The sequence below is a fragment of the Monodon monoceros genome, unplaced genomic scaffold (assembly GCF_005190385.1).
Source record: "Monodon monoceros isolate NGI ecotype Baffin Bay Population unplaced genomic scaffold, NGI_Narwhal_1 Super_Scaffold_20, whole genome shotgun sequence".
Lineage (NCBI taxonomy): Eukaryota > Metazoa > Chordata > Mammalia > Artiodactyla > Monodontidae > Monodon > Monodon monoceros.
In genome coordinates, this window is record NW_021703777.1 from 45,890,610 (window position 1) to 45,917,585 (window position 26,976).

Here is a 26,976-nt window from a genome sequence, read left to right on the forward strand (position 1 = left end):
GAAATTTTTGAATGGTACTTTTTAATTTTTAAATGTACAAAAGGGGAAGAAATATAAAAGGAGATTTAAAGGAAAAGAGTTTATATTTTGAAAGATGAATCTTAGGCTCATTTTTTGCATATAGGTAAACCTGATAAATAGTTGTGATACCTATATTTACCTTAAAAAATTTTTTTTTTAAAAAACAGATCATATCTGAAGATATTGGTGAATTACAGAAGAATCAAACTACAACTATGGCCAAAATTGCACAATACAAGAGGAAACTCATGGACCTTTCCCATAGAACCTTACAGGTAGTAATTTGGACTTTTTTCTAACATTTATAAGACTTGTATACATGATGGAAATGCTAAATATGGATTTTTACAATAGAAAAAAACAGACTAAAAGGAAATAACAATAATAGTCTGAAACTGAAAGTACCAAACTTTCTCATTAAAACCTGGAAGTTGGAGGAGAGATCTTACAGGACTAGGTGAAGAACGTGAAAATATCCCAAAATTAGCATTTTATTGAGAGGGTGGGGGGAAAGCAGTGACAAAAAAAAATCATCGTGGTGCAAGAAAAGTGTGCATCAGATCATTAATATCTGGTTTTCATAAAAATAGTAGAAAAATACAGTTTTGATTTTGAGTGCTAGAAAAGGGAGTGTAACTGTTAGTGAATGAAAAACAATAGAACTTGCAAATTAACAAGAGGAAGTAAAAGAATGAATAGCAACAAAAGTTGAAATTATCATGAAAACAAACATTATATAGCAGAATCAATGGGATACAGCAAAAGCTGCACTCAGAGGACAATTTATAACCTTAAAAAAATCTTCATTTTTAAAAGTACAAATGCAAAAAGTAAAGAACGTAGTACTGATCTTAAGTTAGAAAAATACTATCGATAAGCCAACAGAAACCAATAAGAGAGAAATAAAGATAAAGTGAAATAAATTTTAAAAATTAATCATAATAGAAAGATTAAATGGAAAAGCTGTTTCTTTGAAAAGACCACTAAGGGACTTCGCTGGTGGCCCAGTGGCTAAGACTTCCACGCTCCCAATGCAGGGGGCCTGGGTTTGATCCCTGGTCAGGGAACTATATCCCATATGCTGCAGCTATGCGTTCGCATGCTGCAACTAAAGATCCTGCACGCTGCAACTAAAAGATCCCACGTGTCTCAACTAAAAGATTCTGCATGCCGCAACTAAGACCCGGCACAGCCAAATAAATAAATAATTTAAGAAGAGAAAAAGACCATTAAAATGGCGAAACATGAGTCTGCATAAGGAATAAAAGACTCATCTCATGAGCCTGAAGAAGGTAAAGAAAAATTAGAAGTGAGAAAGGAGACATTATCACAGATAATACACAAGAGAATAAGAAAATACTGCAATGGAATTCACAGCAGTAAACTGAGAAGTTAGAGAAAACAGATGATTTTCTAGCAAAATTGATCTACAGAGAAAAATCTTAAATAGACAAATACCATAGAAGCAATTGGGAAAGTTATTAAAGATCAACCATGGAAAAAGCACCAAGGTCAGATAGTTTCATTGCTGAATTTTGTCTAACCATTAAAGAGCTAATTCCAAAGTTACTTTATTTCAGACAAAGTAAAAAATATGGATTTTTTTAAACAGTTTGAGATATAATTCATATACCATACAATTCACCTATTTAATGTAATTCAGTGATTTTTAGTATATTCATAGTTTTGTACAACCATCACCACAGTCAGTTTTAGAACATTTTTATCACTCTAAAAACAAACTCCATACCCATTAGCAGCAACTCCCCATTTCATCCCAAACCCCCCCAGCCCTAGGCAACCACTTTGTTTGTATGGATTTGCCTCTTTTGGACACTTCATATAAATGAAATCATATGGTATGTGGTATTTTTTGACTGGCTTTCTCTCACATAGCATAATATTTTCAAGGTTCATTCATGTTGTAGCATGTAATAGCACTTCATTCCTTTTTATTGATGAATAATATTTCATTGTATGACTATACAACATTTTAATTTATTCATCAATTGATAAACATTTTGGTTGTTTCCACTTTTTGGCTAGTATGAATAATGTTGCTGTTAACGCTTGTGTACAAGTATTTGTGTGGATTTATGCTTTTGTTTCTCTTGGATGCATAAACCTAGGATGAGAATTGCTTGGTCATGTGGTAACTCTTACGTTCAACTTTTTGAAGAACTACCAAATTGTTTCTCAGAGCAGTGGCAGCATTTTACATCTCTGTTTTTAGTACCCCAAAACAAAAATTTATAAACAGATAATTCTAGTAGAGATGCAAATTATGCTAAGCAAAAGAAGCCAGACTGTAAGGCTACATATGGTATGATTCCATTTATATGATTCATGCAAAAGGTACAACTGGAGGTGGGTAACAGATCAGTAGTTGCTAGGAGCAGGAGGTAAGGGAGAGGAGGCTACAGGAGGCAGGAGGGAACTTTTTGGGGTGATGGAAATGTTCTGTATCTTGACTGTGGTGATGGGAACTTGTGTTTGTCCAAATACATAGAACTGTCCACCTAAAAAGGGTCAATTTTGTTGTATGTGGATTATACCTCAATAAATCTGACCAAAGAAAACAAATGCAGAAATTCTAAATGAAATATAAGTGAAGAGAATCCAGCTATTTATCAAATTCTAAAGGAATATACTTTGAGTAAGGTTTATTTCAGGAATGGAGGGTTGGTTTTATAACAGGATATCTATCAACGTAATTTATCATAGCAACACATGGAAAATATATGTTTTCATAAATGTAATGAGCAGGGTAGTTAACTAGTATAAACATTGAAAAGAGATCATCTCTTTTTGCTGATGACATGATTGTGTATCTAGAAAACCCAAGGAAATAAACTATAGAATTAATGTGGCAAGATGGCTCAATATGAGGTAAATGTACAAAAGTCAGTGTTTCTTTATACTATTAATGGAAATAGGAAAATATTTCATTCACTATTATGAAAAAACTGTAAAATACTTAGGAATAAATTTGAGGACAATATACAATCTGAATTAAGGTTTTCACAAATAGAGAGATAAACCATATTCTTGGATGAGAAGACAATATCTACTTTATAAAATTTTAAAATGAATTACAACTTTAAAAAAATTGATTAAAATCTTTCAGTTCATAAATAAAGATAATTGTTTTGAGAATAGCTGCTGGGGGGAACAAAAAAGATAGTGAAGGGGACTTGCCTTATCAAATTTTAGAACCTATTTAAAGCTCTTGTAATCAAATCAATATGGGATTGGTGTAGGATTGGATGTAAAGATCCATAGAAAAGAATAGACAATCCAGAAATAGATGCACACGTATCTTAATATGACAGAGGTGGTATTTCAATTCAGTGGGTTTATTTAATAAGTAATGCTAGAGTAACTGGCTATCCATCTGGAAAATAAAATTAGACCACTGTATCACACCATATACAAAAATAAGGGGTATTAAAGGCTTAACTCTAAGAAATTTATGAGGCTGCATGTACAACCTAGGGACTGGAGAGACTTTTAGCTTCTTAGAAAGCCAGAAACTGTAAAACAAAACTGACTATGTAAGAATTAGAAAATTTTGTATAGTAAAAGGTAACAGAAGCCATTTGTCAATAGTCAAGTGATTTCAGAAAAAGAAAAATTTGCATTTGCAAACAGCACTGATTTCAGTTGTAGTGTTTGTATTGTACAGAGATCCTATAATTTGACCTAAAAAACCCCAAGTGAAATAACGGGCAAAGAATGTATAAAGGCAGTTCACAGAAGAACAGATGCAAAGTAGTTCTTAACCATTAAAAGATGGTCCTTTAACATTCAAGGGGGGAATTCCCTGGTGGTCCAGTGGTTATAACTCTGTGCTTCCACTGCAGGGGGTCCAGGTTTGATCCCTGGTCGGGGAACTAAGATCCTGCTATCCGATCCCACAGGCCAAGTGGCACGGCCAAAAAAAAAAAAAAAAAATACATTCAAGGGAATGTAGGTTTTTAAAAAAATTTGCATGATCTCTTTAATACTCATCAGGAGGATCTTTGGGAAAGCAATCTAGCAGCTTCTAAAGATTGAACACACACACTTTTAAACCCAGCAATCTCATTCCTGGGGGTCTATACCAGTAAATACAGATATATATACAAAAATGTTTATTACAGCATTGTTCATAGTGTCAAAACTAGAAATAAAATATATGCCCCTCAAGAACACTTGAGTTTATTGATTAATAATGCATGAAAATTATGTAGTCATTAAAAGAAACTAATTAATGTAACTTGCCTAATAAAAATGGGCAAACATAATTCAAATCTTGAACTGTTAATGATTCTAACTATTGTTAGTGTATTCAGCAAATTTCTTTCAACAATTGATGTGTAATAAAATTACTTGCATAACTGAAAAGAGATGATTCTATCATTATTGGTGGGTTTTCTTTGTATAGGTCCTCATCAAACAGGAAATTCAGAGGAAGAGTGGGTATGCCATCCAAGCTGATGAAGAGCAGTTGCGAGTTCAGCTAGATACAATTCAGTGTGAACTAAATGCCCCTACTCAGTTTAAGGTAAGCACTTATAAGACCATAAAGCTAGAATTTGTTTCAGGTGGATCTGCAGAGAAATGTTACTTGGCCTTCAAAAAGAGGAATTTTGTATACTTGTTTTTTATTAAGTATTCTTTTTAATCAAAACTTCCTTTCTAAAGTAGACTCTTAATTAATCATGATGTTTGGGGCTTGTATTAGTGTTTCAAGTAATGTACAGAGGGAGAATTGACACCTTTAATTAGAGTAGTACCTATCCTTTTAAAATAAAACATTCTCTTTTAGAAATGGTTGCTGTTGTGAGCAGTTGTAATTCAACTCAGTGTTTTTATTTATTTATTTACTTATTTGGTTGTGCCGGGTCTTAGTTGTGGCACATGGGCTCCTTAGTTGCAGCTTGCCGGCTCCTTAGTTGCAGCAGGCGGGATCCTTAGTTGTGGCATGCAAACTCTTATTTGCGGCATGCATGTGGGATCTAGTTCCCTGACCAGGGATTGAACCCGGGCCCCCTGCATTGGGAGTGCCGAGTCCTATCCACCGTGACACCAGGGAAGTCCCTCAACTCTATTACTTTTAGGGCCGACTGAATGAACTGATGTCCCAGATCAGGATGCAGAATCATTTTGGAGCAGTCAAATCTGAAGAAAGATATTACATAGATGCAGATCTGTTACGAGAAATCAAGCAGGTAAGTGTTGCACTAGAGTCACCTTTTAAAAAGGTGAATTCACCACTTGACATCCATTAGGATGGCTATTATCCAAAAAAAAAAAAAAAAAAACCCAGAAAATAACAAGGGTTTAGAGGATGTGAAGAAAATGGAACCCTCATGCACTGCTAGCAGCAATGTAAAAATGGTGCATGCAGCCACTGTGAAAAATGGTTCCTCAAAATATTAAACATAGAATTACAATATAGTCCAGCAATTCTGCTTCTGGGTGCATGCCTAAAAGAATTGAAAGTAGGGACTCAAACAGATTATTTGTATAGCCATGTTCATAGAAACGTTATTCACAGTAGCCAAAGTGGAAGCAATCCAAGTGTCCATAGGTGGATGAGTAAACAAAATATGGTATATGTACAATGGAATATTAGCCTTAAAAAGGAAGGAAATTCTCACATGCACACACTACATGGGTGAATTTTGAAGACATTATGTGAAATAAGCCAGTTTAAGAGGACAGAAGTTGTGTGATTTCACTTATATGGGGTACCTAGAGTAGTCCAATTCATAGAGGGTAGAATGGTAGTTGCCAGGGGCTGAGGGGAAGGGGAATGGGGAGCTAGTGTTTAATGGGTACAGAATTTCAGTTTGAGAAGATGAAAAAGTTCAACAGATAGATGGTAGTGATTGTTGCACAACATGATTTACTCAGTGCTACTGGACTGGACATAAAATGGTTAAAATGGACATGTTATGTATATTTTCCCACCAAAAAAAAGTTAATCGTTCTCTTCCCCTGTCCCACACATCGATGAATTCTGAGGTAATACAGACAACCGAAGTACCCTAGACCCTGCTGCTGTGTGTGGGCAGCAGCAGCAGCACCTGGGGGGGTCGTTAGAAATGCAGACGCTCAGTCCGTACTCTAGACCTCCGGAAGCTACATTTTTCAAGATCACAGAGTGATTTGTATGCACAGTTAAAGTCTGAGAAGTAACTGCTCTATATCACATACTCCCAACTTACATGATGCCACATATCAATTATAAATATGTAGAGTTACCGATCCTGTCACCCCTCAGGGGACCTGGGTGTAGGCTGGGGTAGCCGAAACCTCCAACCACTTGTCTAAGGCTCACTTTCTATGAAGAAGTTGCGACGTACTGCTCTAGCTTAGTTTCATTAGTATAAATTTAGGTTGGTTTAATAAAAGCTATCCAACCATCAACTGTGTCTAAAAAAATATATTAAGATGGTAAACTTTGTGGAACACATTAGGTAGGATTAATTGGCGTGGCAGGTTGGTATGACCCTGAGGATTTTAGGTAGTTATAAATGTCATCAACAAATCTGATTTTATTATGTGCTTTAGAATGGATATTGCCGTTATATGCAACTAAAAATTAGTTTGGCTTCTGGATCTCGAAAAGTATACATACACTTGATTATATTCATATTTACAATAAAATTAACTGAGAAAGATTCCAGCATATTGGAATAAAGAACTATATAAAAGAGTTTATGCAGTAAAATTGGGAATAATATAAACACCTACCTAAGACGATGAAAAGCAGTATATTGTTTTGGAATTGAAGCATCATGGCTCATCACCTGTATCTCAGTTTCTTTATCTGTAGAGAAGAGGTAATAATGGTACCCCCCAAAGTGTGTGCTCAAAGGGATTTTAAATGAGTTAATACCCATGAAACTCTTCAAGCTGCCTTAACATCTGGGAAGGACTCTTTAAAATGCTAGCAATTGTAGTTATATCACTATTATCATCAGTTTGTACTTTAAAACATGGAAATCCTCAGTTTTCAGAATGGTTATTTTGCTAGTCATCTATATTTGAGTACCTTCTTGCATTATTTTAATATACCTTTGTTTTTTATCAAAGGTTGATAAAAGGAACCTTTAAAACTCTGCATCTTTTGTAAAATTTCTGTTACAGGTATTGTTCATTGTATATTTGATTTTATTGCTTTTTACAGTAGTATTTTACTGTATTTAAAAGTATTAGCAAAACTTATAGTACAAGTGTTTAAATACGCAGATAATGAGAGCAGCCACTAAGTGCTGTGTTGCTGGTAAAATAGTGAAAAATAGCCTTTTTCCTGTGAGTAGCGTGCAGTTTAATAAATACATTGATATTTTTTAAATTCCTTCTAGCATTTGAAACAACAACAGGAAGGCCTTAGCCACTTGATTAGCATCATAAAAGATGACTTAGAAGATATCAAGTTGGTAGAACATGGATTGAATGAAACCATCCACATCAGAGGTGGTGTCTTCAGTTGACAGTTCACAAACTTGTGTTAAAGGTTTGTGAAAATACATTTTCTTGTCATATCAGACCTTCCTTAAGAATGAAACTGACCACGCGGAGGGGAAAAGAAAGAAAACAATCCTCTCTTCTGACTGGGTTTTTGAGAAGGTTCCTGACAAATTATTATTCATCAAATCTGAAGTAACTGTCACTTCACTGCTCTTCAGAGATAGCCTTTGAAAGATTTACATCTAAAAGCTGTAATTACTTTAAAGAAGAAGTACATAATTACCAAAAATATTTCCTATTGTATATTTTTACAACAGCATTCTTCTTAAAAATAATCATTGTTTAATGATTATTCTCCACTGAGCCTGTACTCTGCTCTCCATAGCAAGTAAATAGGAAATGTCTACTTTGCACATAACAAACTGTATAATTACTTGGCTGTTGGAGATTTGTACTTCAGAATGTAAATGTATGTCAGTTTTTATATTTGTGAATTCATCTGTGGGAGGAGTAAAGAAAATCCAAGAGTATTTAATGATTAATGTGGTTTTCTTTTCATTCTATAAAGATTTGAAAATATATTTTTATATTATTTTACTTATTTGGAATTTACAGAACACACCTAAGCAATTAGGATATAACAAAATTACATTTTATCATTTTTACAACTTTTTTTTAAACCTTTTTATTTCTAAAAAAGATGAAAAGTTATAAATAAATTCTTGATTATAATTACTTTTATAATAATTCTGTCTGGTGCTTTATTTGGCTCTGGGAGAATGGCCATTCATGTCCACACAAATATTAAATCATAATCACAGCTCAAGAATTTCAGTTTTAACCTGGATTTAAGTCTGACTTTACCCTCTAAGGAAAGTATATCAATACTGATATATTTTGACTAGGGTACAGCAAATAAAAATTACTTCCTATATCATCCAGGATAAAGAATTCTCTAATACATCATTAGTATCTGAAGACACTGGAAAATGTGAATTAGACATGATAATGTGCAATAGTGATTCTTTAACAACTAGATAATTTTAAACAATTTTTCTGACTACAAACTGCACACCTGGGCTGCATCATTTTGGCCCCTCTTGGAATGCTTTAACTCTGCATTTCTGCGTAATGCTTTGTCTTATGATGAGGGGTGTTAAAAGAAACAGCCCCATGAACCGTGCCACTGTGTTTATTATGAGGATGGCAAGGAGAGTGATGCACTGTATATCCAGAGGCCTCCCTCTGAGATCCCACTGAAGGAATCTGTCAAGATGCAGACTAGCTAGCTAACAGTTGTGTAGGAGACACAAACAAGGTTCACGGGGCTGTTTCTTATAACACCTCTCATCTTTCTCATCCATGTAGCCGAATGTGGAAGGAGTTTGCCCCTCTGCACACCCTCTCACTGTAGGAAGAGCTCGTGATCTAATAGATGAGAACTATTATTCGTTGAGCCACATTCTCTGTTGGGCAGATGGCTAATCATGCATACCATGCTTACTTCTCTAGCCTTTCATTTTTTGTCCTCTCGTATTGTTAGGTTTCTAATTTCACAAGCCCTAGATAGGGCTCGGGGTCTGCCTTTTAAAGACAGGCCCAGTTAGCCTCCTAAGTTTTGATCCTGCTGGTGGCTACATGTATAAGGCAAGGCCTGTGGTCCTTGTTCATGTAGCTGGTTAGATAACTGGACTTGGTCTGTACCTGAGTTGTGTTCCAAGCAACTGATAACCAAGTTCTAGATTTGGGTGGAAATGAGAAGAAAAGACCAACTTTGGCCTCTGGACTAAGTTGTGTTCTCCAGCACAATTTATAGACGTTCTGTGAACTGGCTAATGGTTCTTGTGGTAAGTCCACTCAAAATTCTGAACATGAAGAGAGGTAAATGGTAGAATTAAAGCACACTGAACCCCTAACAAACACCTAGCTGAGATTTCATGTAGTTTTTCTGAATCTCTGAAAGTGGCCTTAAGTCCTTTTTTGAAACACTGGCAGTGTAAACAAGTGTCAGTTACCAAAGCCCATGCCTAAATCAATTACTTTTCAACCACCACAATACCTGGGGTAAAAGACTACTGTACCGTACTCATTTTCCTTGCTTATTGAGCCCACATATTCATTCAGTACTGTCTGCCTTCCTGGGTTAACATGAGGTTCGAGTTAAGGACTACGTATGTGAAATACTTGGTAAACTGTTGTGTTTATAACAATATAAGGTGTTCATATATAGAAGGAAAATGAAGAGACTGAAAGAATACACTATTTGAATAGAAGTCAAAGTTTGATCCTTTAAAGATAGGTAGAACACCTTTAAATTCTAATTAGGAATTAAATTCAGGTTAACCATTAGCATTACTGACATTTTAATATCTAGCAATCCTACTGAAATTATAGCTAATAAAAGTCTTACTGAATTAAATCAAAAGTATACAGTTTTTTGTAATCGTAAGATTAATACAGAAATAAGTGAAAAATGAATTCTGTGACATCTGGGTCAGCTACCTGAATTTGCTAATTATATTAATATGTAATTCTCATTTTATCGAATGACTTTGGCCAACAAGTGAAAAATACATCATTCCTTTTGATGATTTCTGTGGGATGCCTGTAGCATATTTCAAGTAATAAAGAATGTATCAAAAAGCTAGTCTGTCTTGAAACTTGTTTACCTTGAAATTATCAGAATCTTAGTGTTTGAAAGTATTGAAGCACAAACATCGCTGTACCGTTCTGTACTAAAGCACTCGAGTCTAATAAATAAATAAATCAGCACCCCCCCCCACAAAAAACTTAAAAAGAATGTATCAGACTACAGAGCAACAGAGATTTAGAGCAGAAACACTGATTAAAATGATGAATGTCCCAAACGGTGGAAGGAGCATTTTGCCAGATGATGCGGAGGTATGGGTTTTGGGACCTGGAACTGGACCTGGAGCTGGAGCTGTTAATAAGAAGACATAGTCATTTGACACATGTCATTTTTAGTATCAAGTTTCATCCACCTACACCATATATCCTGAATATGTGAACATTCAAGGTTGAGTTTTACATGAAGTAACTCTAACCAGGACAACTTTAAAATAAATATAGTTCATTACAGATTTGGGGCTGTATTTTCATATATATCATCAGGGTGTGCTGATCTAGGTTTTATCTAAGATTTCACAGGCTTTTAGTATCTATGTAGACAAGGTAGTTTTTTGTTCAAGTTCTCTAGAATTTCTTGGCAATTTAAAATTTTCATTTTCTGTATATGCAAGATGAAGTTTAATTCTGTGTCTTTTCTATTTCAAGACAGTATATTTCATATGCATATTCTACCAATATACAATGTAATATTTTACAGTGTAAAAAATTGCATTTTTTAAACAGCCCTGCAAGCTGATAAAAAAAATGTTTTCCCTCTATACATAAAACACTACTCTGGAGAAAACTGCTTCCCTTTCACCTGAACTAGTGGAGAGAGGTACAGTGGAGTCCAGGTACAGCCATCTCAGGATGGTCTGTTTCACACTGCCCTTAACTCAGATATCTGACTTCTGGCTGTGTTTTGGTTTAGACTGTACAAGGGAAGACTGATTGGAAATATCCAAATGGGATCACCACTCACATAAGTGAAACCAAGAGAAATAACTAGTAAATGTTATAAAAACCTTCAACTCATAAATTTACTTGCCATAATTATAAATGTGCAGTTATATGTATACAGGTGGGGAAAACGGACAAGCAGATGCACTCATGCATTAGTTTGTTACTAGAGAGCAGTGGTTCTCAAGGGGGCTGCATTGCCCCCTAAGGCAGTTTGGAAATTTGTCAGAGTATATTTTTGATTGTCACAGCACTGGGGTGGAAGTAGAGGGCTAGTATTCTGCAGTGCTGTCGACAGTCTTGCACAATGAAAAATCGACCCACTTGCACATAAATTTCAAATGCACTGCTAGACATATATGTTAAAAACCTATTTATACTGCTCAAACCCAGAACCTAAGTTTTACATATATGCAAAATATTTTTGGATAGTTTTAATAAACACTGGTTTCTATTCTAGTGCCCCTGGTATTTCTTCACTTTCATTTTCTTATATTTGTAAAGAATAGCTTCCAGTCCTCTCTCTTAAATCCAGATTTCTCTGTGTAAATAAATACAATCTACTTCATGACGTCTTCTAGAATAATCTAGGCATTTACATATTGAAATGTATATAATTTTGTTATATAGTTAGGACATTATATTGATTATTTTATGGTGCAAGTGGGACTTATTTATGAATCTTATTTCAGGATACCTTTATAAAATACTTGTTCTAAAAAGCGAGAATTGGGTTGCAGGGTTGAGAACCATTGCTCGAAAAAGTACAGTCTATATACACAGTTGAAAATGAGTGCTTAAGAAGCAAAATCAAGTTGCACCCCCCCATTTGCACATACAAGCATTTGGATATGACATTATACTCTGTTATGATGCTTTAAACTCTTGAGATTTTGTTCCTTTTATTGAGAGAAAATAAATTTCTCAGTTTTTCTGTATTGCAGAAACAGACATTTATCAACTAAGGAAATGGGATATTTCTTACCAGGACTGTCGATATCTTGACTTCTGTCTTCTAAAATATAAACAGATTTTGAGTTAACTGCATTGTACACAGATTTATCCCAAAGAGAAAAATCTGATTAAATGATTAAGCTAATTTGGTTATCTCTGCGTGTGGGACTGAGGGGCAGGGCATTAGTTTTAGAGGTATAGGTGGGACTGGGGGAAGGGTTCAGTGTTTAAACATTTGCATGCTTTGAAATTTTTTACCCTGTGTGTGTGTGTGTGTGTGTGTGTGTGTGTGTTTCCATTAAAAGAAAGGTTAAACTTTGTTAAAAAAGAAAAGTCTTTTTTCTACATGTTGAACTCGGATTCCCAAGCACAACCATAGCACTAATCATTTATTGAATGCTTACTGTGTGTCACGCGTTGACCAAATGCTTTATGTACATTATTACCTTTACTTGTTACACTCCTAGTAGGTAGTAGAGTTATCCATATTATACAGAAGTTCCCCCAAACTTGCATAAAATCACAGAGGTAATCAATGCCTGCTTTCAAACCCTCTGCTCTTACTTACTATGCTATTCTAACTCCAAGTGTGTTAGCATTGAAATATTACAATATTGCCATATTCTGACGGCTTTGAAGCCAAATGCCAATTCTAGGAGCCCAGGTTAGAGGTGTATTTTCTATAACTACATCTAGCTGGAAGACAAGTGTCATGTGACAGAAAATGAACAAAACTTGAAAAGTTTGGGTCTTGACTGTCTCATCCTAGCCTTTGACAGGTTCCTTAACTTCCCATATTCCATGTTTCCATCTCTGAAACGGTGATAACAATATTTCTTTTATTGGATTATATGAGATCCTGTGTAAATGTTTTGACACCACTTTTTAAAAAGCCTGCACTACACACAGTTTTCTAGGAGAGGGCACAATACAAAACAGTCCCAGCAAAACTGAGTGGCCTATTTGTTGGAGGACATAGAGATAAAGGGCACAGAATGGATGGTCCTACACTGTACGGTTCTCACACACACCTCTTTGATGATGCTATTCCTGTAACTACAGATTCTCTCACGGTAGCCTGCGCACCCTGGGAAGCCTCCTGTCCCATTCTGGAATAGACAGGCACAGCAGGAAGCCAACTGTCCCAGTTTCAGGCCAACTGCCTTTTTCTCTGCCTGACCCAGGGAACCACAATAGCAGTCTGCTGCACACACTGAAGGGAGTTCTCAACACTTCCCCCTCTGGCTGGCAGCCTGGGGTGTCAGAAGCTGTGCAGCTCAAGTGTCCTCTCCCCATCCCCCTTAAGATGGAGCTAACTGAACGATTATGGTAAAGGACTCAGAACCCCATGGTGCCTCCACCCCCAGAAAAGAATTTATTACCAGGTTTTTCACCCGGTTGTAACATTTTTATTCCTAAATAAAAAAAAGATTTTCAGATAATAACAAAGGCATCTACCATTTACTACTATTTTAAAGCACCATTCATTTTGCCAGTACTTTTATCTCATTAGGACTTTAATCAGTCTTGCAAGACAGAAATTTTCTTCATTGTACAGATGTGGGAGCAGAGGTGCAGAAAAGTGAAATAAATTTACCTCTACACAAAGTTACCCAGAGGAAAATGGCAGAGGAGAGACTTCATGAAGTTGGGTCTGTCTGTCCACACAGACCAGACCGTGTTCACCCTCCACATGCAGCCGGGGCGCCTAGTAAGGTGCCAGCGAGAGTACTATGCAAACTCAGGTCCCGCGAGCTGAAGAGATGTAGACACACAAAGTGTGTCACGAGTGTCATTAGAGGTTCACTTCAAAGTCGCGGCCAAGTAAGTCCAACAGTTCCAATCTGGGTGAATATAAAAGTATTGCTGGAACCTCTCTCTCTGGGTCTGTCAAGTGCTTTAGATCATGAACTGGGAACGGCTGTTTCTGTACACAGCACACATCCAAAGGCAGCAATGTGAGGCAAACTCAGTACTGTGCGGATGGATGTCATTTAGCAGATGCCAACAATCTAATTTCCTTAACAGATGATCATCCCATAGTAACAAAACCTAACACAAATTATTTTCAAAACACTACATGAGCTCGGAAGCAGGACTGAACCATTAGATAGGGGCTTGCGCCCTGAGATTTTGTGTTTTTATAGTCCTTACAGATATCCCTATAAGGTAACATGACATGTGTTAGCCACCTTTGAAAGATGACAATTCTGAGGCCTAGACAAGTCTTATTACTGTCCATAGCTCTCTGGTAAAATATTAGATAATGTCCACTTTTTTTTTTTTTTAACTTCTTCTTGTCTCAGGAAAAAAATTAAGTTTGAGGGCCGTTTCATTTTTTTCCTCCCCTGTAAGCGTGAGTTCTGAGGCCCTTTTGACTTGACAGGAGTCATACTGTTCAGTTTCTCTGGCCACAGAAACTCAAGGCCCCACCCTCAGCAACAGCCTCATACTTTTTAAATACCTGCTTTCATGGTTATATCTTGAAGGTAGGTTAAATGTGTCATGATAAGTATACTGGAAAAACACTAGAGGAACCACAAGTTTTAAGAAACAGGTACTTGGTCATAAGGTAAGAGACCTGGGTCCTTCACTCACTCACGTGATCTTGTTGTGCAAAGTACTTAGCCTCCCTTGCGTATCTAATGGTGACAATTATATCTATGCTCCCCGGATTGGCAGCTTCCTCTCCAGCATGCCTAACATTGCTTACCAGGTAGTGAAAAAGGTTCTGGAGTTTTCATTCCTACGTGAGAAAGAAATTTTCAGTGACTTGCAGTTTGTTCCAGTGAGTACAATTTCCAAACTCCTTCTCGTCTCATGAACTCAAGAGATACAAGCACCAAAGGTCCCACTGCACTGTAGTTTCTGGCTTTTTACTTGAAAGTTCTGGCTACATGAACCCTCACTGTGCAAATCCATGCCAAACTCAGAGAAGCCTTCTGCCATGGTGCCTCATTAGGTCTGCCTCTATGCCAGGAGAGTGCTATGCTTAGTTACCTGGCGATCCTAGATGCTGAGATGTTATTAGCCAAAGCTAACAGTTAGCTTTTGCATGAAGTTGAAGTTTCTTTTGAGTACCTTTAGCTATAGAATCTAAGGCTGGACTGCATGCATCCAGGTCCCAGCAGCCTTGCCCTCAGCCATGCCCCCAGCAGAGCTAACTTTCCTGCTCCAGGAAGGCATGAACACTAGGGAGGAAAGGTACTTTTCTACTCTCTTCCCCAGCTAAATCTTTGTAGAATGACTGGTAGGCAGCAGTAAGCGAAATATTAATGAATAATAATCTCATGACAATATTCTCTTTAATGCACGGGGGGATCCTTCTCTTCTCATACTTTGGCCAAGAAAGTAAACAAAGCTGTCTTACCAGGTATTTGGGTGGCTTCTTGGCTCTTCACACCTGAAGACAGAAATGAATATTGGTTAGTGTTAATCAACTATCTTGCATTGTTAATGCTCCCTTTGGTCTATACCTCCCCCATCTTCAACCCCACCCACCCCCCCCAAAAAAAGGAAAAAGAAAACAGTAACAACAAAAACACCTTTCAATTGCTCTTCATTCTCTAACTGGACAAAGCCCAGACTCCTTAAGGTGGAGTTCAAGAACTTCATTATCTGACCAACCTTATCTTCATAAGGCAGTCAGTCCCAGTACATCGGTTTTTAAATGAAATAGTACTGGGTCTAAGACTCTGCTTGGTTTAGCTCTATTGTCATTATAGTTATTAGCTCTGTGATTGCGCAGGCTTAATCCCTCTGACCTTCATTTCCTTATTTACGCAAAAGAAATACCTTGTAGGTTTGTAGTAAGTGGTGATTAAAGGTGATACATTATAAAACTGTTCAGTACATTACTGCATGGAACATAATAATCTCTCAATAATTAGAGTCCCTCTGTTTTGACTTAACTTATTCCTCAAACTCTCCATGTCCAGTAACGTCCTTAGTTCTAGGCGTCCTCATGCCTCCTTCTAACCTTGTAGCTAGTCTCTGAGAGTAAGTAGAAGATCACTTACCAGGTAAGACCGTGGACTCCTGGCTTTTCATTCCTGAAGATGAGAATAGGAAATATTTAGTGATAAACGCAGTAAGCTTGGAAATTTAACCTTATATTTATATAGCTATTTACAGTGGAAAACTCTAAAAGCTTTGAGAGATGACCCACTCTCAAAGCTTTTAGAGTTTTGGGGAAAAGGGAAAGAGATTTAACCCACTGGTGCCTAACTTACTGTGAGAACTATGGCTAGTGATCCAGGCACTCTCCTAGATTAAGCAAAATATCTCTTGTTGATTTTTTTTAAGACTCTGACCTACATTTGTCATGATTTATTTTTAAAAATGAAACTTTCATAATCCCAGATATCAGAGCTATTCAGTCTTAATATTTTGGTATATTTCCTGTCTCTTTGCTATATATATATATATATATATGTACATGCTCATATACATTTTTTACTATTTTTCTCAGTTTTATTGAGATGTAATTGACAAAAAACACTGTATAAGTTTATGGTATACAGCATAATGACTTGAGTTACATATATTGTGACAGGATTACCACAATAAGTTTAATTAACATCCGGCATCTCATACAGATACCAAAAAAAAAAAAAAAAGGAAAAAATGTTTTTTTTTCCTTGTGATGAGAACTCGTAGGATCTATTCTCTTAACAGCTTTCAAACACACCACACAGCTGTTAACTATAGTTATGTTGCACATTACATCCCCTGTACTTATTTATCTTATAACTGGAAGTTTGTACCGTTTGACATTTTAAAATAAATTTGATAGTATACTCCATATGCTGTTTTTATCCTATCTTTTAAAAAATTTTTATTGGAGTATAGTTGATTTACAATGTTTTAGTTTCAGGTGTACAGCAAAGTGAATCTGTTATATATATATACATATATCCACTCTTTTTTAGATTCTTTTCCCATATAGGCCATTACAGAGTACTGAGTAGAGTTTGTTTTTATCCTTTTTTTATTGTCACTGTATTATAAGTACTTTCTCGTATCTTTAGATATTTTTCAAAAACATGGTTTTTAAATTGGTTAGTGTTTCATAGTATGGATATAATTTATTTAACAATACCCAACTGTTGGATACTAAGGTTATTTATAAATTTTGGCTACCATAACACTGCATAAACATTTCTGTACATATTTTGTACACAAATTTTTATGTTTATTCCCTTAGGACAAATATCTAAAAGTGTTATAGCTAGGTTAAAAGGTATGGACGTTTTTAAGGCTAGTGATACATACTATTGAAATTGTCCTCCAGAAAAGTTCCAACTTATAATCTCACCAGTAATTTATGAGAGTGTTTCTGTCCCAGCACCCTTGAAGAATATCATTTTTAAGAAAGACAAAAAAAATTTGGGAATGAGTCATACTTTGGAATATACTAAATAATCAGATGGATATAGCTAATAGCATTTGTTACTCAGATTGCTAAAAACAGAAATATATATACATATATAAAATCATTTTAATTTAGGAAAAAATGCCATTTTTTATGCTCCTGATGAACACCCTATGTTACAGAGTTTGTGGAATAATTAGTCACACCTTCCTCTATCCATGTAACAGCTAGCCTAAAGCAGAAGGCAGTAAATTCTCTAGAACTAGTTTCTTATGTCATGTCTCTAACTGCTCCGCTGGGATGACCTATGGATTGTTAGATAGGAGACAGACAGAGCTGCTGGGTCGTCCTTATAAAGAAGGATATCTGGAACTCAGGAGCATCTCTTATATACCAAACTAGTAAGCTAATGTGGGTTCTGCCTTCTTCCCACTTTTCCTTACCATGCCCACCTGCTCCCACCCTCAGGAAGCTGTCTTACAAATGTAAGCCCCTAGAGTTTATGAAAATGTCTTACCAGGGTCTTCAAGTTTCTGGTTTTTCACACCTAAGTTACAAAAAGAAACTTACCAGTTTTAATGATAGAACAAAGTAATTGGGAGTTACCACAGTTGGAACAGAACTATTTTCAGGTAATTATGGCCATAAAGATCCACCTGATATATCCAGTAAGCTAATGCTACTAAATTTAAGTGTCAGCCACAGTCTAAATGCACCTTGGCTAATTGGGCTGGAACATTCTTCTGGACCCTCCTACTAAGAGAAACTGTTATACACAGTAAGTCTCCTAGCGATCTCCACAAGCTAGAAAAATGTCTGTCTTGAAGAGTTAGCTGAAGTCCCTGTGAAGTGACCAGTAAAACTTGTGGCTGCCCTGCCAATAAGAAGTGTTACTAAGCAAGTCCTCAGGGGCATGCAATGCTTCACAAAAGGACAGGAAATATCTTCCAAACGTCAGGTAAACTGCATACTTAAGGAAAGGCCAGATACTTTTCTCTCTTCAATAAAGAAAAACTTATTGTAGCTACATGGGCCAAATACATAACAAGGAACTTAAATGCAAAGAAGTGATTTGGGCCATATCACCGTAAGTGGAAACTTAGGGGCTGGGGAAAGCGTCTAATCACCCAGATGTTTTAGTCAAATGATACCAAACATCACCTTACTTGAAAAAGGCAAATGACTAACTTTTTCTACTTTCATCTGGTTGTTTGGTGTCACACAGGCTAATCTCAACGACTGAGAATAGAGCTATACATAAGAGGCCTCAGACCTGTCAAGAGTGCCTAGCCCTTCAGGTCCGCCCAGCCTTATTCCCTAGAATGGTTCCATATTGTTCAGATCTCCAGAGAGCCAACTCTCTCATTTGCAAGGGGGTAAATTTCCCCAGAATGGATTCTTTTTTCCGCCGCATATCTGCCAGGTTACTCCTTCATATGTGCAAAGTACTCTTTTTTGTCAGCTAAGAATTGAATTTGCTGAACAGGAAAGAGCTATTAAACATCCGTGTAGCTAATAAACATCCATTATTTTTAAAAACAGAGCATACTTACCAGAGTTGTAGACACTGATGTGTTGAAAATATTCTGAAATACAAACATGTTTTCATTACATAGTACTGTACTTAGATGTGAATGTCAGGTTCGGTCAAGATACAGGCAAAATATGGCAATATGAGAAATATAAAATTTCAGTCTCAAAAATGAATGGATATAGATTCATTTTAATTACTTTAAGAAGAATTCAAAGAAAAACTAGCCAGGAAGACAGCTAGAAATGGACCCTTATTTTCAAGCTATTTAAATAAATCTTCAAAAGGATCCACCCAAAGCATGCATCCGTCCAAGGCATTTCCTGTCAACTTTGGTTCAGATCTTTTGAGCCTAATTTGATAATGTTGTTCCTGACTACTCTTAGAATTCCTGTTTACCTTCCCAAATCTTCTCCATGGTCCTCTAAGAGAGACTATTTTTGTTATATTCTCCATTTTTCCCTGAGGAAGAGGAAACAGACCACATTACTGTTCTGTCTCCCCAGTCTTTCCCCTGATGAGGGAAGGAATCCTTCATCAGTCTCCCAAATATTACTTCCCAAGATGTCAGAACAAAGGAATACAAGTCTAACTGTGTGCATAGGAGTCATGGAGGGGTATTCAGGAGTCAAAGTCCTGTAATGATAGGCTAGGGTCAGAGTGGCATGGTCCCTGCCTGCCCAAGGCAAATGCAATACTTGAGAGAACAGCCACAGGCAAGGCTGGGATAGGCTTAGGGTGGGCTCCTGTACCCTCCCCCTGAAAAGGTAGTAGCAGTAGCACAACTCAGCCTTGAGAAGACAATGGCTGACAGTATGACAGTACAGTGGCGTGGCTCTGACCTATTCCTGTGAGAAATAACACTGATAAAATTCCCATTGCAGAGATAATACTCTAGAGCATATCTTACCCATGTTCTCAACGCAATTTGCAGTTTTTAGTCCTGAAACATAAAGATAAAGTTTTATTAGTTAGACACAATCTACCTTAGTAAAGATTTCAAATTGGTCTGTGCCTCTTGGTAACCTAATCTGTCAGCTCCTAGTCTATCAGACTCATAATTTAGTGGGAAGCAAATTACATTTTTGTATTCATAGTATAGTCACCAAAGAGCCGTAGCTCTAGATAAAACATCTAACTTTTCTGGAATTCAGTTCCCTTATGTGTATCTTTTATTGGGAGATTGCTTCAAATGACCTCCAGAGTCCCATCCAAAGCTAACACTTTATTTATTTATGTATTTATTTTTAATAGAACTTTATTGGAGTATAATTGCTTCACAATACTGTGTTAGTTTCTGCTGTATAACAAAGTGAAAAGCTATACATATACATATTCCCCATATCCCCTCCCTCTTGAACCTCCCTCCCACCCTCCCTATCCCACCCCTCTAGGTCATCACAGAGCACCGAGCTGACCTCCCTGTGCTATGTGGCTGCTTCCCACTAGCTAACTATTTTACATTTGGTAGTGTATATATGTCGATGCTACTCTCACTTCACCCCAGCTTCCCCCTCTCACCCCGTGTCCTCAAGTCCATTCTCTATGTCTACATCTTTATTCCTGCCCTGCAACTAGGTTCACCAGTACCAATTTTTTTTTGGATTCCATACATATGTGTTAGCATACGATATTTGTTTTTGTCTCTCTGACTTACTTCACTCTGTATGACAGACTATAGGTCTATCCATCTCACTACAAATAACTCAATTTCGCTCCTTTTTATGACTGAGTAACATTCCACTGTATATATGCGCCACATCTTCTTTATCCATTCATCTGTCGATGGACATTTTCGTAGGCTCCATGCCTTGGCTATTGTAAATAGAGCTGCAATGAACATTGTGGTACGTGACTCTTTTTGAATTACGGTTTTCTCAGGGTGTATGTCCAGTAGTGGGATTGCTGGGTGACATGGTAGTTCTATTTTTAGTTTGTTAAGGAACCTCCATACTGTTTTCTAGTAGGTTTCTGGTGGCATCTTTAGGATTCTCTATGTATAGTATCCTGTCATCCGTAAGCAGTGACAGTTTGCTACTTCTTTTCCAATTTGTATTCTTTTACTTCTTTTTCTTCTCTGATGGCCGTGGCTAGGACTTCCAAAACTATGTTGAATAAGAGTGGTGAGAGTGGACATCCTTGTCTTGTTCCTGATCTTAGAGGAAATGCTTTCAGTTTTTCACCATTGAATATGATGTTTGCTGTGGATTTGCCATATATGGCCTTTTTATGTTGAGGTAGGTTCCCTCTATGCCCATTTTCTGGAGAGTTTTTATCATAAATGGGTGTTGAATTTTGTCAAAAGCGTTTTCTGCATCTATTGAGATGATCATATGGTTTTTATTCCTTAATTTGTTAAGGTGGTGTATCACATTGATTTATTTGCATATATTGAAGAATCCTTGCATCCCTGGGATAAATCCCACTTGATCATGGTGTATGATCCTTTTAATGTGTTGTTGGATTCTGTTTGCTAGTATGTTGCTCAGGATTTTTGCATCTATGTTCATCAGTGATATTGGTCTATAATTTTCTTCTTTTGTGATATCTTTGTCTGGTTTTGGTATCAGGGTGATGGTGACTTCGTAGAATGAATTTGGGAGTGTTTCTCCCTCTGCAATTTTTTGGAAGAATTTGAGAAGGATCAAACTCTTGAGAAGGATCAGTGTTAGCTCTTCTCTAAATGTTTGATAGAATTCACCTGTGAAGCCATCTGGTCCTGACTTTTGTTTGTTGGAAGAGCTTTAATTACCGTTTCAATTTCATTACTTGTGATTGGTCTGTTTATATTTTCTAATTCTTCCTGGTTCAGTCTTGGAAAATTGTATCTTTCTAAGAATTTGTCCATTTCTTCGTGGCTGTCCATTTTACTGGCATATAGCTGTTTGTAGTAGTCTCTTATAATCCTTTGTATTTCTGCAGTGTCAGTTGTGATTTCTCCTTTTTCATTTCTAATTTTATTGATTTGCATCCTCTCTGTTTTTTTCTTGATGAGGCTGGCTAAGGGTTTATCAATTTTGTTTATCTTCTCAAAGATTTTAGATTTTAGTTTTATTGATCTTTGCTATTGTTTTCTTCATTTCTATTTCATTTATTTCTGCTCTGATCTTTATGATTTATTTCCTTCTACTGACTTTGGGTTTTCTTTGTTCTTCTTTCTCTAGATGTTTTAAGTGTAGGGTTAGATTGTTTATTTGAGATTTTTCTTGTTTCTTGAGGTGAGATTGAATTGCTATAAACTTCCTTCTTAGAACTGCTTTTGCCGTGTCCTGTAGGTTTGGGGTCATCGTATTTTCATTGTCATTTGATTCTATGTATTTTTTTATTCCTTCTTTGACTTCTTCACTGATCTCTTGGTTGTTTAGCCTCCATGTATTTGTGTTTTTTACAGTTTTTTTTCCTGTAATTGATTTCCAATCTCATAGCGTTGTGGTCAGAAAAGATGCTTGATACAATTTCAATTTTCTTAAATTTACGGAGGCTTGATTTGTGACCCAAGATGTGATCTATCCTGGAGAATGTTCCATGAGCATTTGAGAAGAAAGTGTATTCTGCCACTTTCGGGTGGAACGTTCTATAGATATCAATTAAGTCTATCTGGTCTATTGTGTCATTTAAAGCTTGTGTTTCCTTACTTATTTTCTGTTTGGGTGATCTGTCCATTGGTGTAAGTAGCATGTTAAAGTCCCCTACTATTATTGTGTTACTGTTGATTTCTCCTTTCACGGTTGTTAGCATTTGCCTCATGTATTGAGGTGCTCCTATGTTGGGTGAATAAACATTTACAATTGTTATATCTTCTTCTTGGATTGATCCTTTGACTGTTAGGTAGTGTCCCTCCTTATCTCTTGTAACAGTCTTTATTTTAAAGTCTATTTTATCTGATACGAGCTACTCCAGCTTTCTTTTGATTTCCATTTGCATGGAATATCTTTTCCCATCCCTTCACTTTCAGTTTGTATGTGTCTCTAGGTCTGAAGTGGGTCTCTTATAGACAGCATATATATGGGTCTTGTTTTTGTATCCATTCAGCCAGTCTGTGTCTTTTGGTTGGGGCATTTAATCCACTTACATTCAAGGTTATTATCAATATGTATGTTCCTATTACCATTTTCTTAATTGTTCTGGGTTTGGTTTTGTGGGTCTTTTTCTTCTCTTGTGTTTCCCGCCTAGAGAAGTTTCTTTGGTGGTGCTGAATTCTCTTAGCTTTTGCTTGTCTGAGAAGTTTCTGATTTCTCCTTTGAATCTGAATGAGATCCTTGCTGGGTAGACTAATCTTGGTTGTAGGTTTGTCTCTTTCATCACTTTAAGTATATCCTGCCACTCCCTCTGGCCTGTAGAGTTTCTGCTGAAAACTCAGCTGATAACCTTATGGGGATTCCTTTGTATGTTATTTTTTGTTTTTCCCTTGCTGCTTTTAATATTTTTTCTTTGAATTTAATTTTTGTCAGTTTGATTAATATGTGTCTTGGTGTGCTTCTCCTAGGGTTCATCCTGTATGGGACTCTCTGTGCTTCCTGGACTTGGGTGACTATTGCCTTTCCCATGTTAGGGAAGTTTTCCACTATAATTTCTTCAAATATTTTCTCAGACCCTTTTTCTTTTCTTCTTCTTGGACCCCTATAATTCGAATGTTGGTGTGTTTAGTGTTGTCCCAGAGGTCTCTGAGACTGTCTTCAATTCTTTTCATTCTTTTTTCTTTGTTCTGCTCCTTGGCAGTTATTTCCACCATTTTGTCTTCCAGGTCACTTATTCGTTCTTTTGCCTCAGTTATTCTGTTATTGATTCTTTCTAGTGTATTTTTCATTTCAGTGATTGTGTTGTTTATCTCTGTTTGTTTGTTCTTTAGTTCTTCTAGGTCTTTTTTAAACATTTCTTATATTTTCTCAATCTGTGCCTCCAATCTATTTCTGAGATTCTAGATCATCTTTACTATCATTACTCTGAATTCTTTTTCAGGTAGATTGCCTACTTCCTCTTCATTTATTTGGTCTTGTAGGTTTTTACCTTGCTCCTTCATCTGTGACATATTATTTTGCCATCTCTTTTTTTTTTTTTTTTTATGAGTGGGATCGTGTTCCCGTCTTACTGGTTGTCTGACCTGAGGCTTCCAACACTGGAGTTTGTAGGCTGTTGCGTAGAGCTGGGTCTTGGTGCTGAGATGAGGACCTCCGTGAGACCTCACTCTGATGAATATTCTCTGAGGTTTCTGTTATCCCAGTGGTTAGGACTCAGAGCTCCCACCACAGGAGCTGTTGCCCAACCCCCAGCTCATGAACCAAGATCCTGCAGGCCACGTGGGGTGGCAAAAAAAAAAAAAAGAGAACAGTAGCAAAGTAAAAAATAAAATTAGACTAGGAAACTAACAGATACGTTAGAAATAATATAAAAATTAAAATATAGATGAAACAACAACCAGAAGGTACAACAGTACCACAATAGTAAAAGAGGGGAGGAGGGAAAAGAAGAAAAAAGCAAAAAAAAAAGGGGTGTAAACGCCTTGACTCTGGAGGGTGGGGCCTAAGCAAGGGTAAGGTTTGGGTGTTGGGTGGGGCCAGTGCTCAGGACCCACAGGGCTGGAAAAGGCCCTGGGGTCTGTAGGAGGCGGGGCTTAGGCTCAACGGAACAGAAGGGGTCCAGGCGTGCCCCCCCACCCCTGGTCTCAGAGGGTGGGGGACCTCACCTGGGAGCCCAGCAGGTTTCCTGGGCTTGAGTGAAAGGGACAAACGCCTTCCTCTCCTCTCCCGCTCCTCTGGTCCTGGAGGTCCCCTCCTGCCTGCCTCTCCTGATCTCCCCGGCCTCCTTCCTATGCCCCCAGGACCAATGCAGCCGGGGGCGGGGGGCTTGGAGGGCAGGGGACTGGCCTGGGAGCTCAGCAGGCTCCTCGGGCCTGAGTGGGTGGGCAATTGCCCTCTGCTCCTCTCCCAATCCTCCTGCAGGGCCCCTCTGCCTGCCTCTCCTGATCTCCCTGGCCTCAGGGGCGCCAATCTGGCCTCCACTTCTCCTCCCCCCTCAGTCCCCCCACGTCCTACCTGTTCACTTGGGGGTTTCTCCCATCTCCTTGGCCATCAGGGTCCCCCATCAGCGGCCAGCAGGCACCCTAGTTGTGGGGAGACCTAACTCGGCATCTTCCCACACTGCCCTCTTGACTCTGCCCCCCCCAAGCTAACACTTTATGATTATATGATTAGTCTGAAAAAATTAGGAGAAAATTTATCTGTCTGTTTAACGAATTCTCTCTTCAGATACTAAATGTCCTCCTCAACAGTTAACCTAACCCTTTACTATGGCTTGCTAGCAATCAGGGTGGAGCTGAGTGGAGAGAGTCTGGTGCTGACAGCTTCCACCTTGCTGCACTTCCCAGCCTGAAAGGCCTGCTGGGTGGGGCTGCTAGTATTTGCAGTGGCTAGGCACTGAAACTCAGGGAGATGGACCCTGGGAGAGGACTCTGTGTAGCTGTGCAGAAACAGCCCAGAGGGCCTGGGGTGTGATCTGGGCCAAACCAGAGCTCATTGTCAGCACGCATGGCAGGGCTTGGCTCCAGCAGTCATCTCTGTTGGTGTGCACAGTATGTGACAGGCAGCATCAGATAATCACACGTGAGGAGTACTCAGATGTTCCTTTCCTGGCAGAAGGGCTCCAGTTCGGCCCACCTCACACAGCAGCTTGGAGCCGCATTTGGGGCAGAGAGGTCCTGGGAGAGCCCTACCATAGAGGCAGCCCCAGTCCCAGGTGGCAACGCAATCACCTTGATTCCTGCAGTCACAACACCCCAGCCCCCAGCACCAGCCTAGTACTAGGCAAGAAAGGGATGGGACTCCATGGAGCAAAGAGGAGGCCCCACCCAAATCCAGTGCAGGCTCTGGTCACCACAACACCAATCACATGCCCTATCAAGGGGATAACGCTCTGAGGAAAGATGCGGCTAGCATCCATACCAAAAGCAGCCATTGCACCAAAATTATTGGACTCATACAGTCTACTCAGGAATGCTCCCACATAAAAACCAGCCCTTCAAGACCACAGTAGATAACTGTTTCTCCTAAATTTATAGAGACATAAATTTAAGTAAAATTTTAAAAGCACAGGAACTGGTCCCAGTTAAAAGAACAAGAGAGGGGCTTCCCTGCTGGCACAGCAGTTAAGAATCCACCTGCCAATGCAGGGGACACAGGTTCGAGCCCTGGTCCAGGAAGATCCCACATGTGGCGGAGCAACTAAGTCCGTGCACCACAACTACTTAGCCTGTGCTCTAGAACCCACGAACCGCAATTACTGAGCCAGTGCGCCACTACTACTGAAGCCCACGCACCTAGAGCCCATGCTCAGCAACAAGAGAAGCCACCACAATGAGAAGCCCACACACTGCAACAAAGAGTAGGTCCTGCTCACTGCAACTAGAGAAAGCCTGCGTGCAGCAATGAAGACCCAATGAAGCCAACAATAAATAAATTAAATAAATAATTTTTTTAAAGTTATAAAAATTTTTAAATAAATTAAAAAACGAGAGAAATCCTCTGAAAGAACAAACAATGAAACAGACCTCTTCACTCTACTTGACCCTGAGTTCAAAAAGGAGGTAGTAAAAATGCTAAATGAATTAAGAACGATTATTGATAGAAATGCAGAATCACTATAACAAGGAATTAGAAACTATAAAGAGGAGCCAATCAAAAACAACTCAATTACCAAGATAAAAACCAATCTAGAAGCAATGAATAGCATACTAAATAATGTAGAAGAACGAATAAGTGATCTGGAAGATAGAATAATGGAAATCACCCAATCAGAACAAAAGACAGAAAGACAAATGAAAAAAAAAAATGAAAGCAATATACGAGGTCTATGGGATGATATAAAACGTGCCAAACTTAAGGTCCCACAAGCTGCATGGCAAGGCCAAAATATATATATATATATATATATATATATATATATATTTGAAGAAATTATGGCTGAAACCTTCCCAAACCTAAAGAAGGAAACAGATATCTAGGTACAGGAAGCATAGAGGGTCCCAAATAAGATGAACCTAAACAGATCA

At 37.8% G+C, this 26,976-nt stretch overlaps 2 protein-coding genes across 2 annotated transcripts in view; one reads left to right on the forward strand and one right to left on the reverse strand.

Moving 5' to 3' along the window:
- The window catches only part of NUP54 (nucleoporin 54), a 30,521-nt gene extending 22,296 nt beyond the window's left edge, over positions 1 to 8,225 (forward strand). Inside the window, exons 9-12 of the mRNA XM_029236085.1 lie at positions 189 to 296; positions 4,448 to 4,567; positions 5,124 to 5,234; positions 7,380 to 8,225. Of these exons, the coding sequence (XP_029091918.1) occupies positions 189 to 296; positions 4,448 to 4,567; positions 5,124 to 5,234; positions 7,380 to 7,508 (468 nt within the window). The 3' untranslated portion in view covers positions 7,509 to 8,225. The remainder of the gene's footprint in view (positions 1 to 188; positions 297 to 4,447; positions 4,568 to 5,123; positions 5,235 to 7,379) is intronic.
- Positions 8,226 to 10,289: 2,064 nt separating this feature from the next.
- Positions 10,290 to 26,976, reverse strand: part of ART3 (ADP-ribosyltransferase 3) — a 36,819-nt gene continuing 20,132 nt past the window's right edge. Inside the window, exons 4-12 of the mRNA XM_029235958.1 lie at positions 19,843 to 19,875; positions 18,955 to 18,987; positions 17,919 to 17,948; positions 16,047 to 16,079; positions 15,398 to 15,430; positions 14,741 to 14,773; positions 13,410 to 13,442; positions 12,059 to 12,088; positions 10,290 to 10,426 (exon numbers count right to left, since the gene is read on the reverse strand). Of these exons, the coding sequence (XP_029091791.1) occupies positions 10,290 to 10,426; positions 12,059 to 12,088; positions 13,410 to 13,442; positions 14,741 to 14,773; positions 15,398 to 15,430; positions 16,047 to 16,079; positions 17,919 to 17,948; positions 18,955 to 18,987; positions 19,843 to 19,875 (395 nt within the window). The remainder of the gene's footprint in view (positions 10,427 to 12,058; positions 12,089 to 13,409; positions 13,443 to 14,740; positions 14,774 to 15,397; positions 15,431 to 16,046; positions 16,080 to 17,918; positions 17,949 to 18,954; positions 18,988 to 19,842; positions 19,876 to 26,976) is intronic.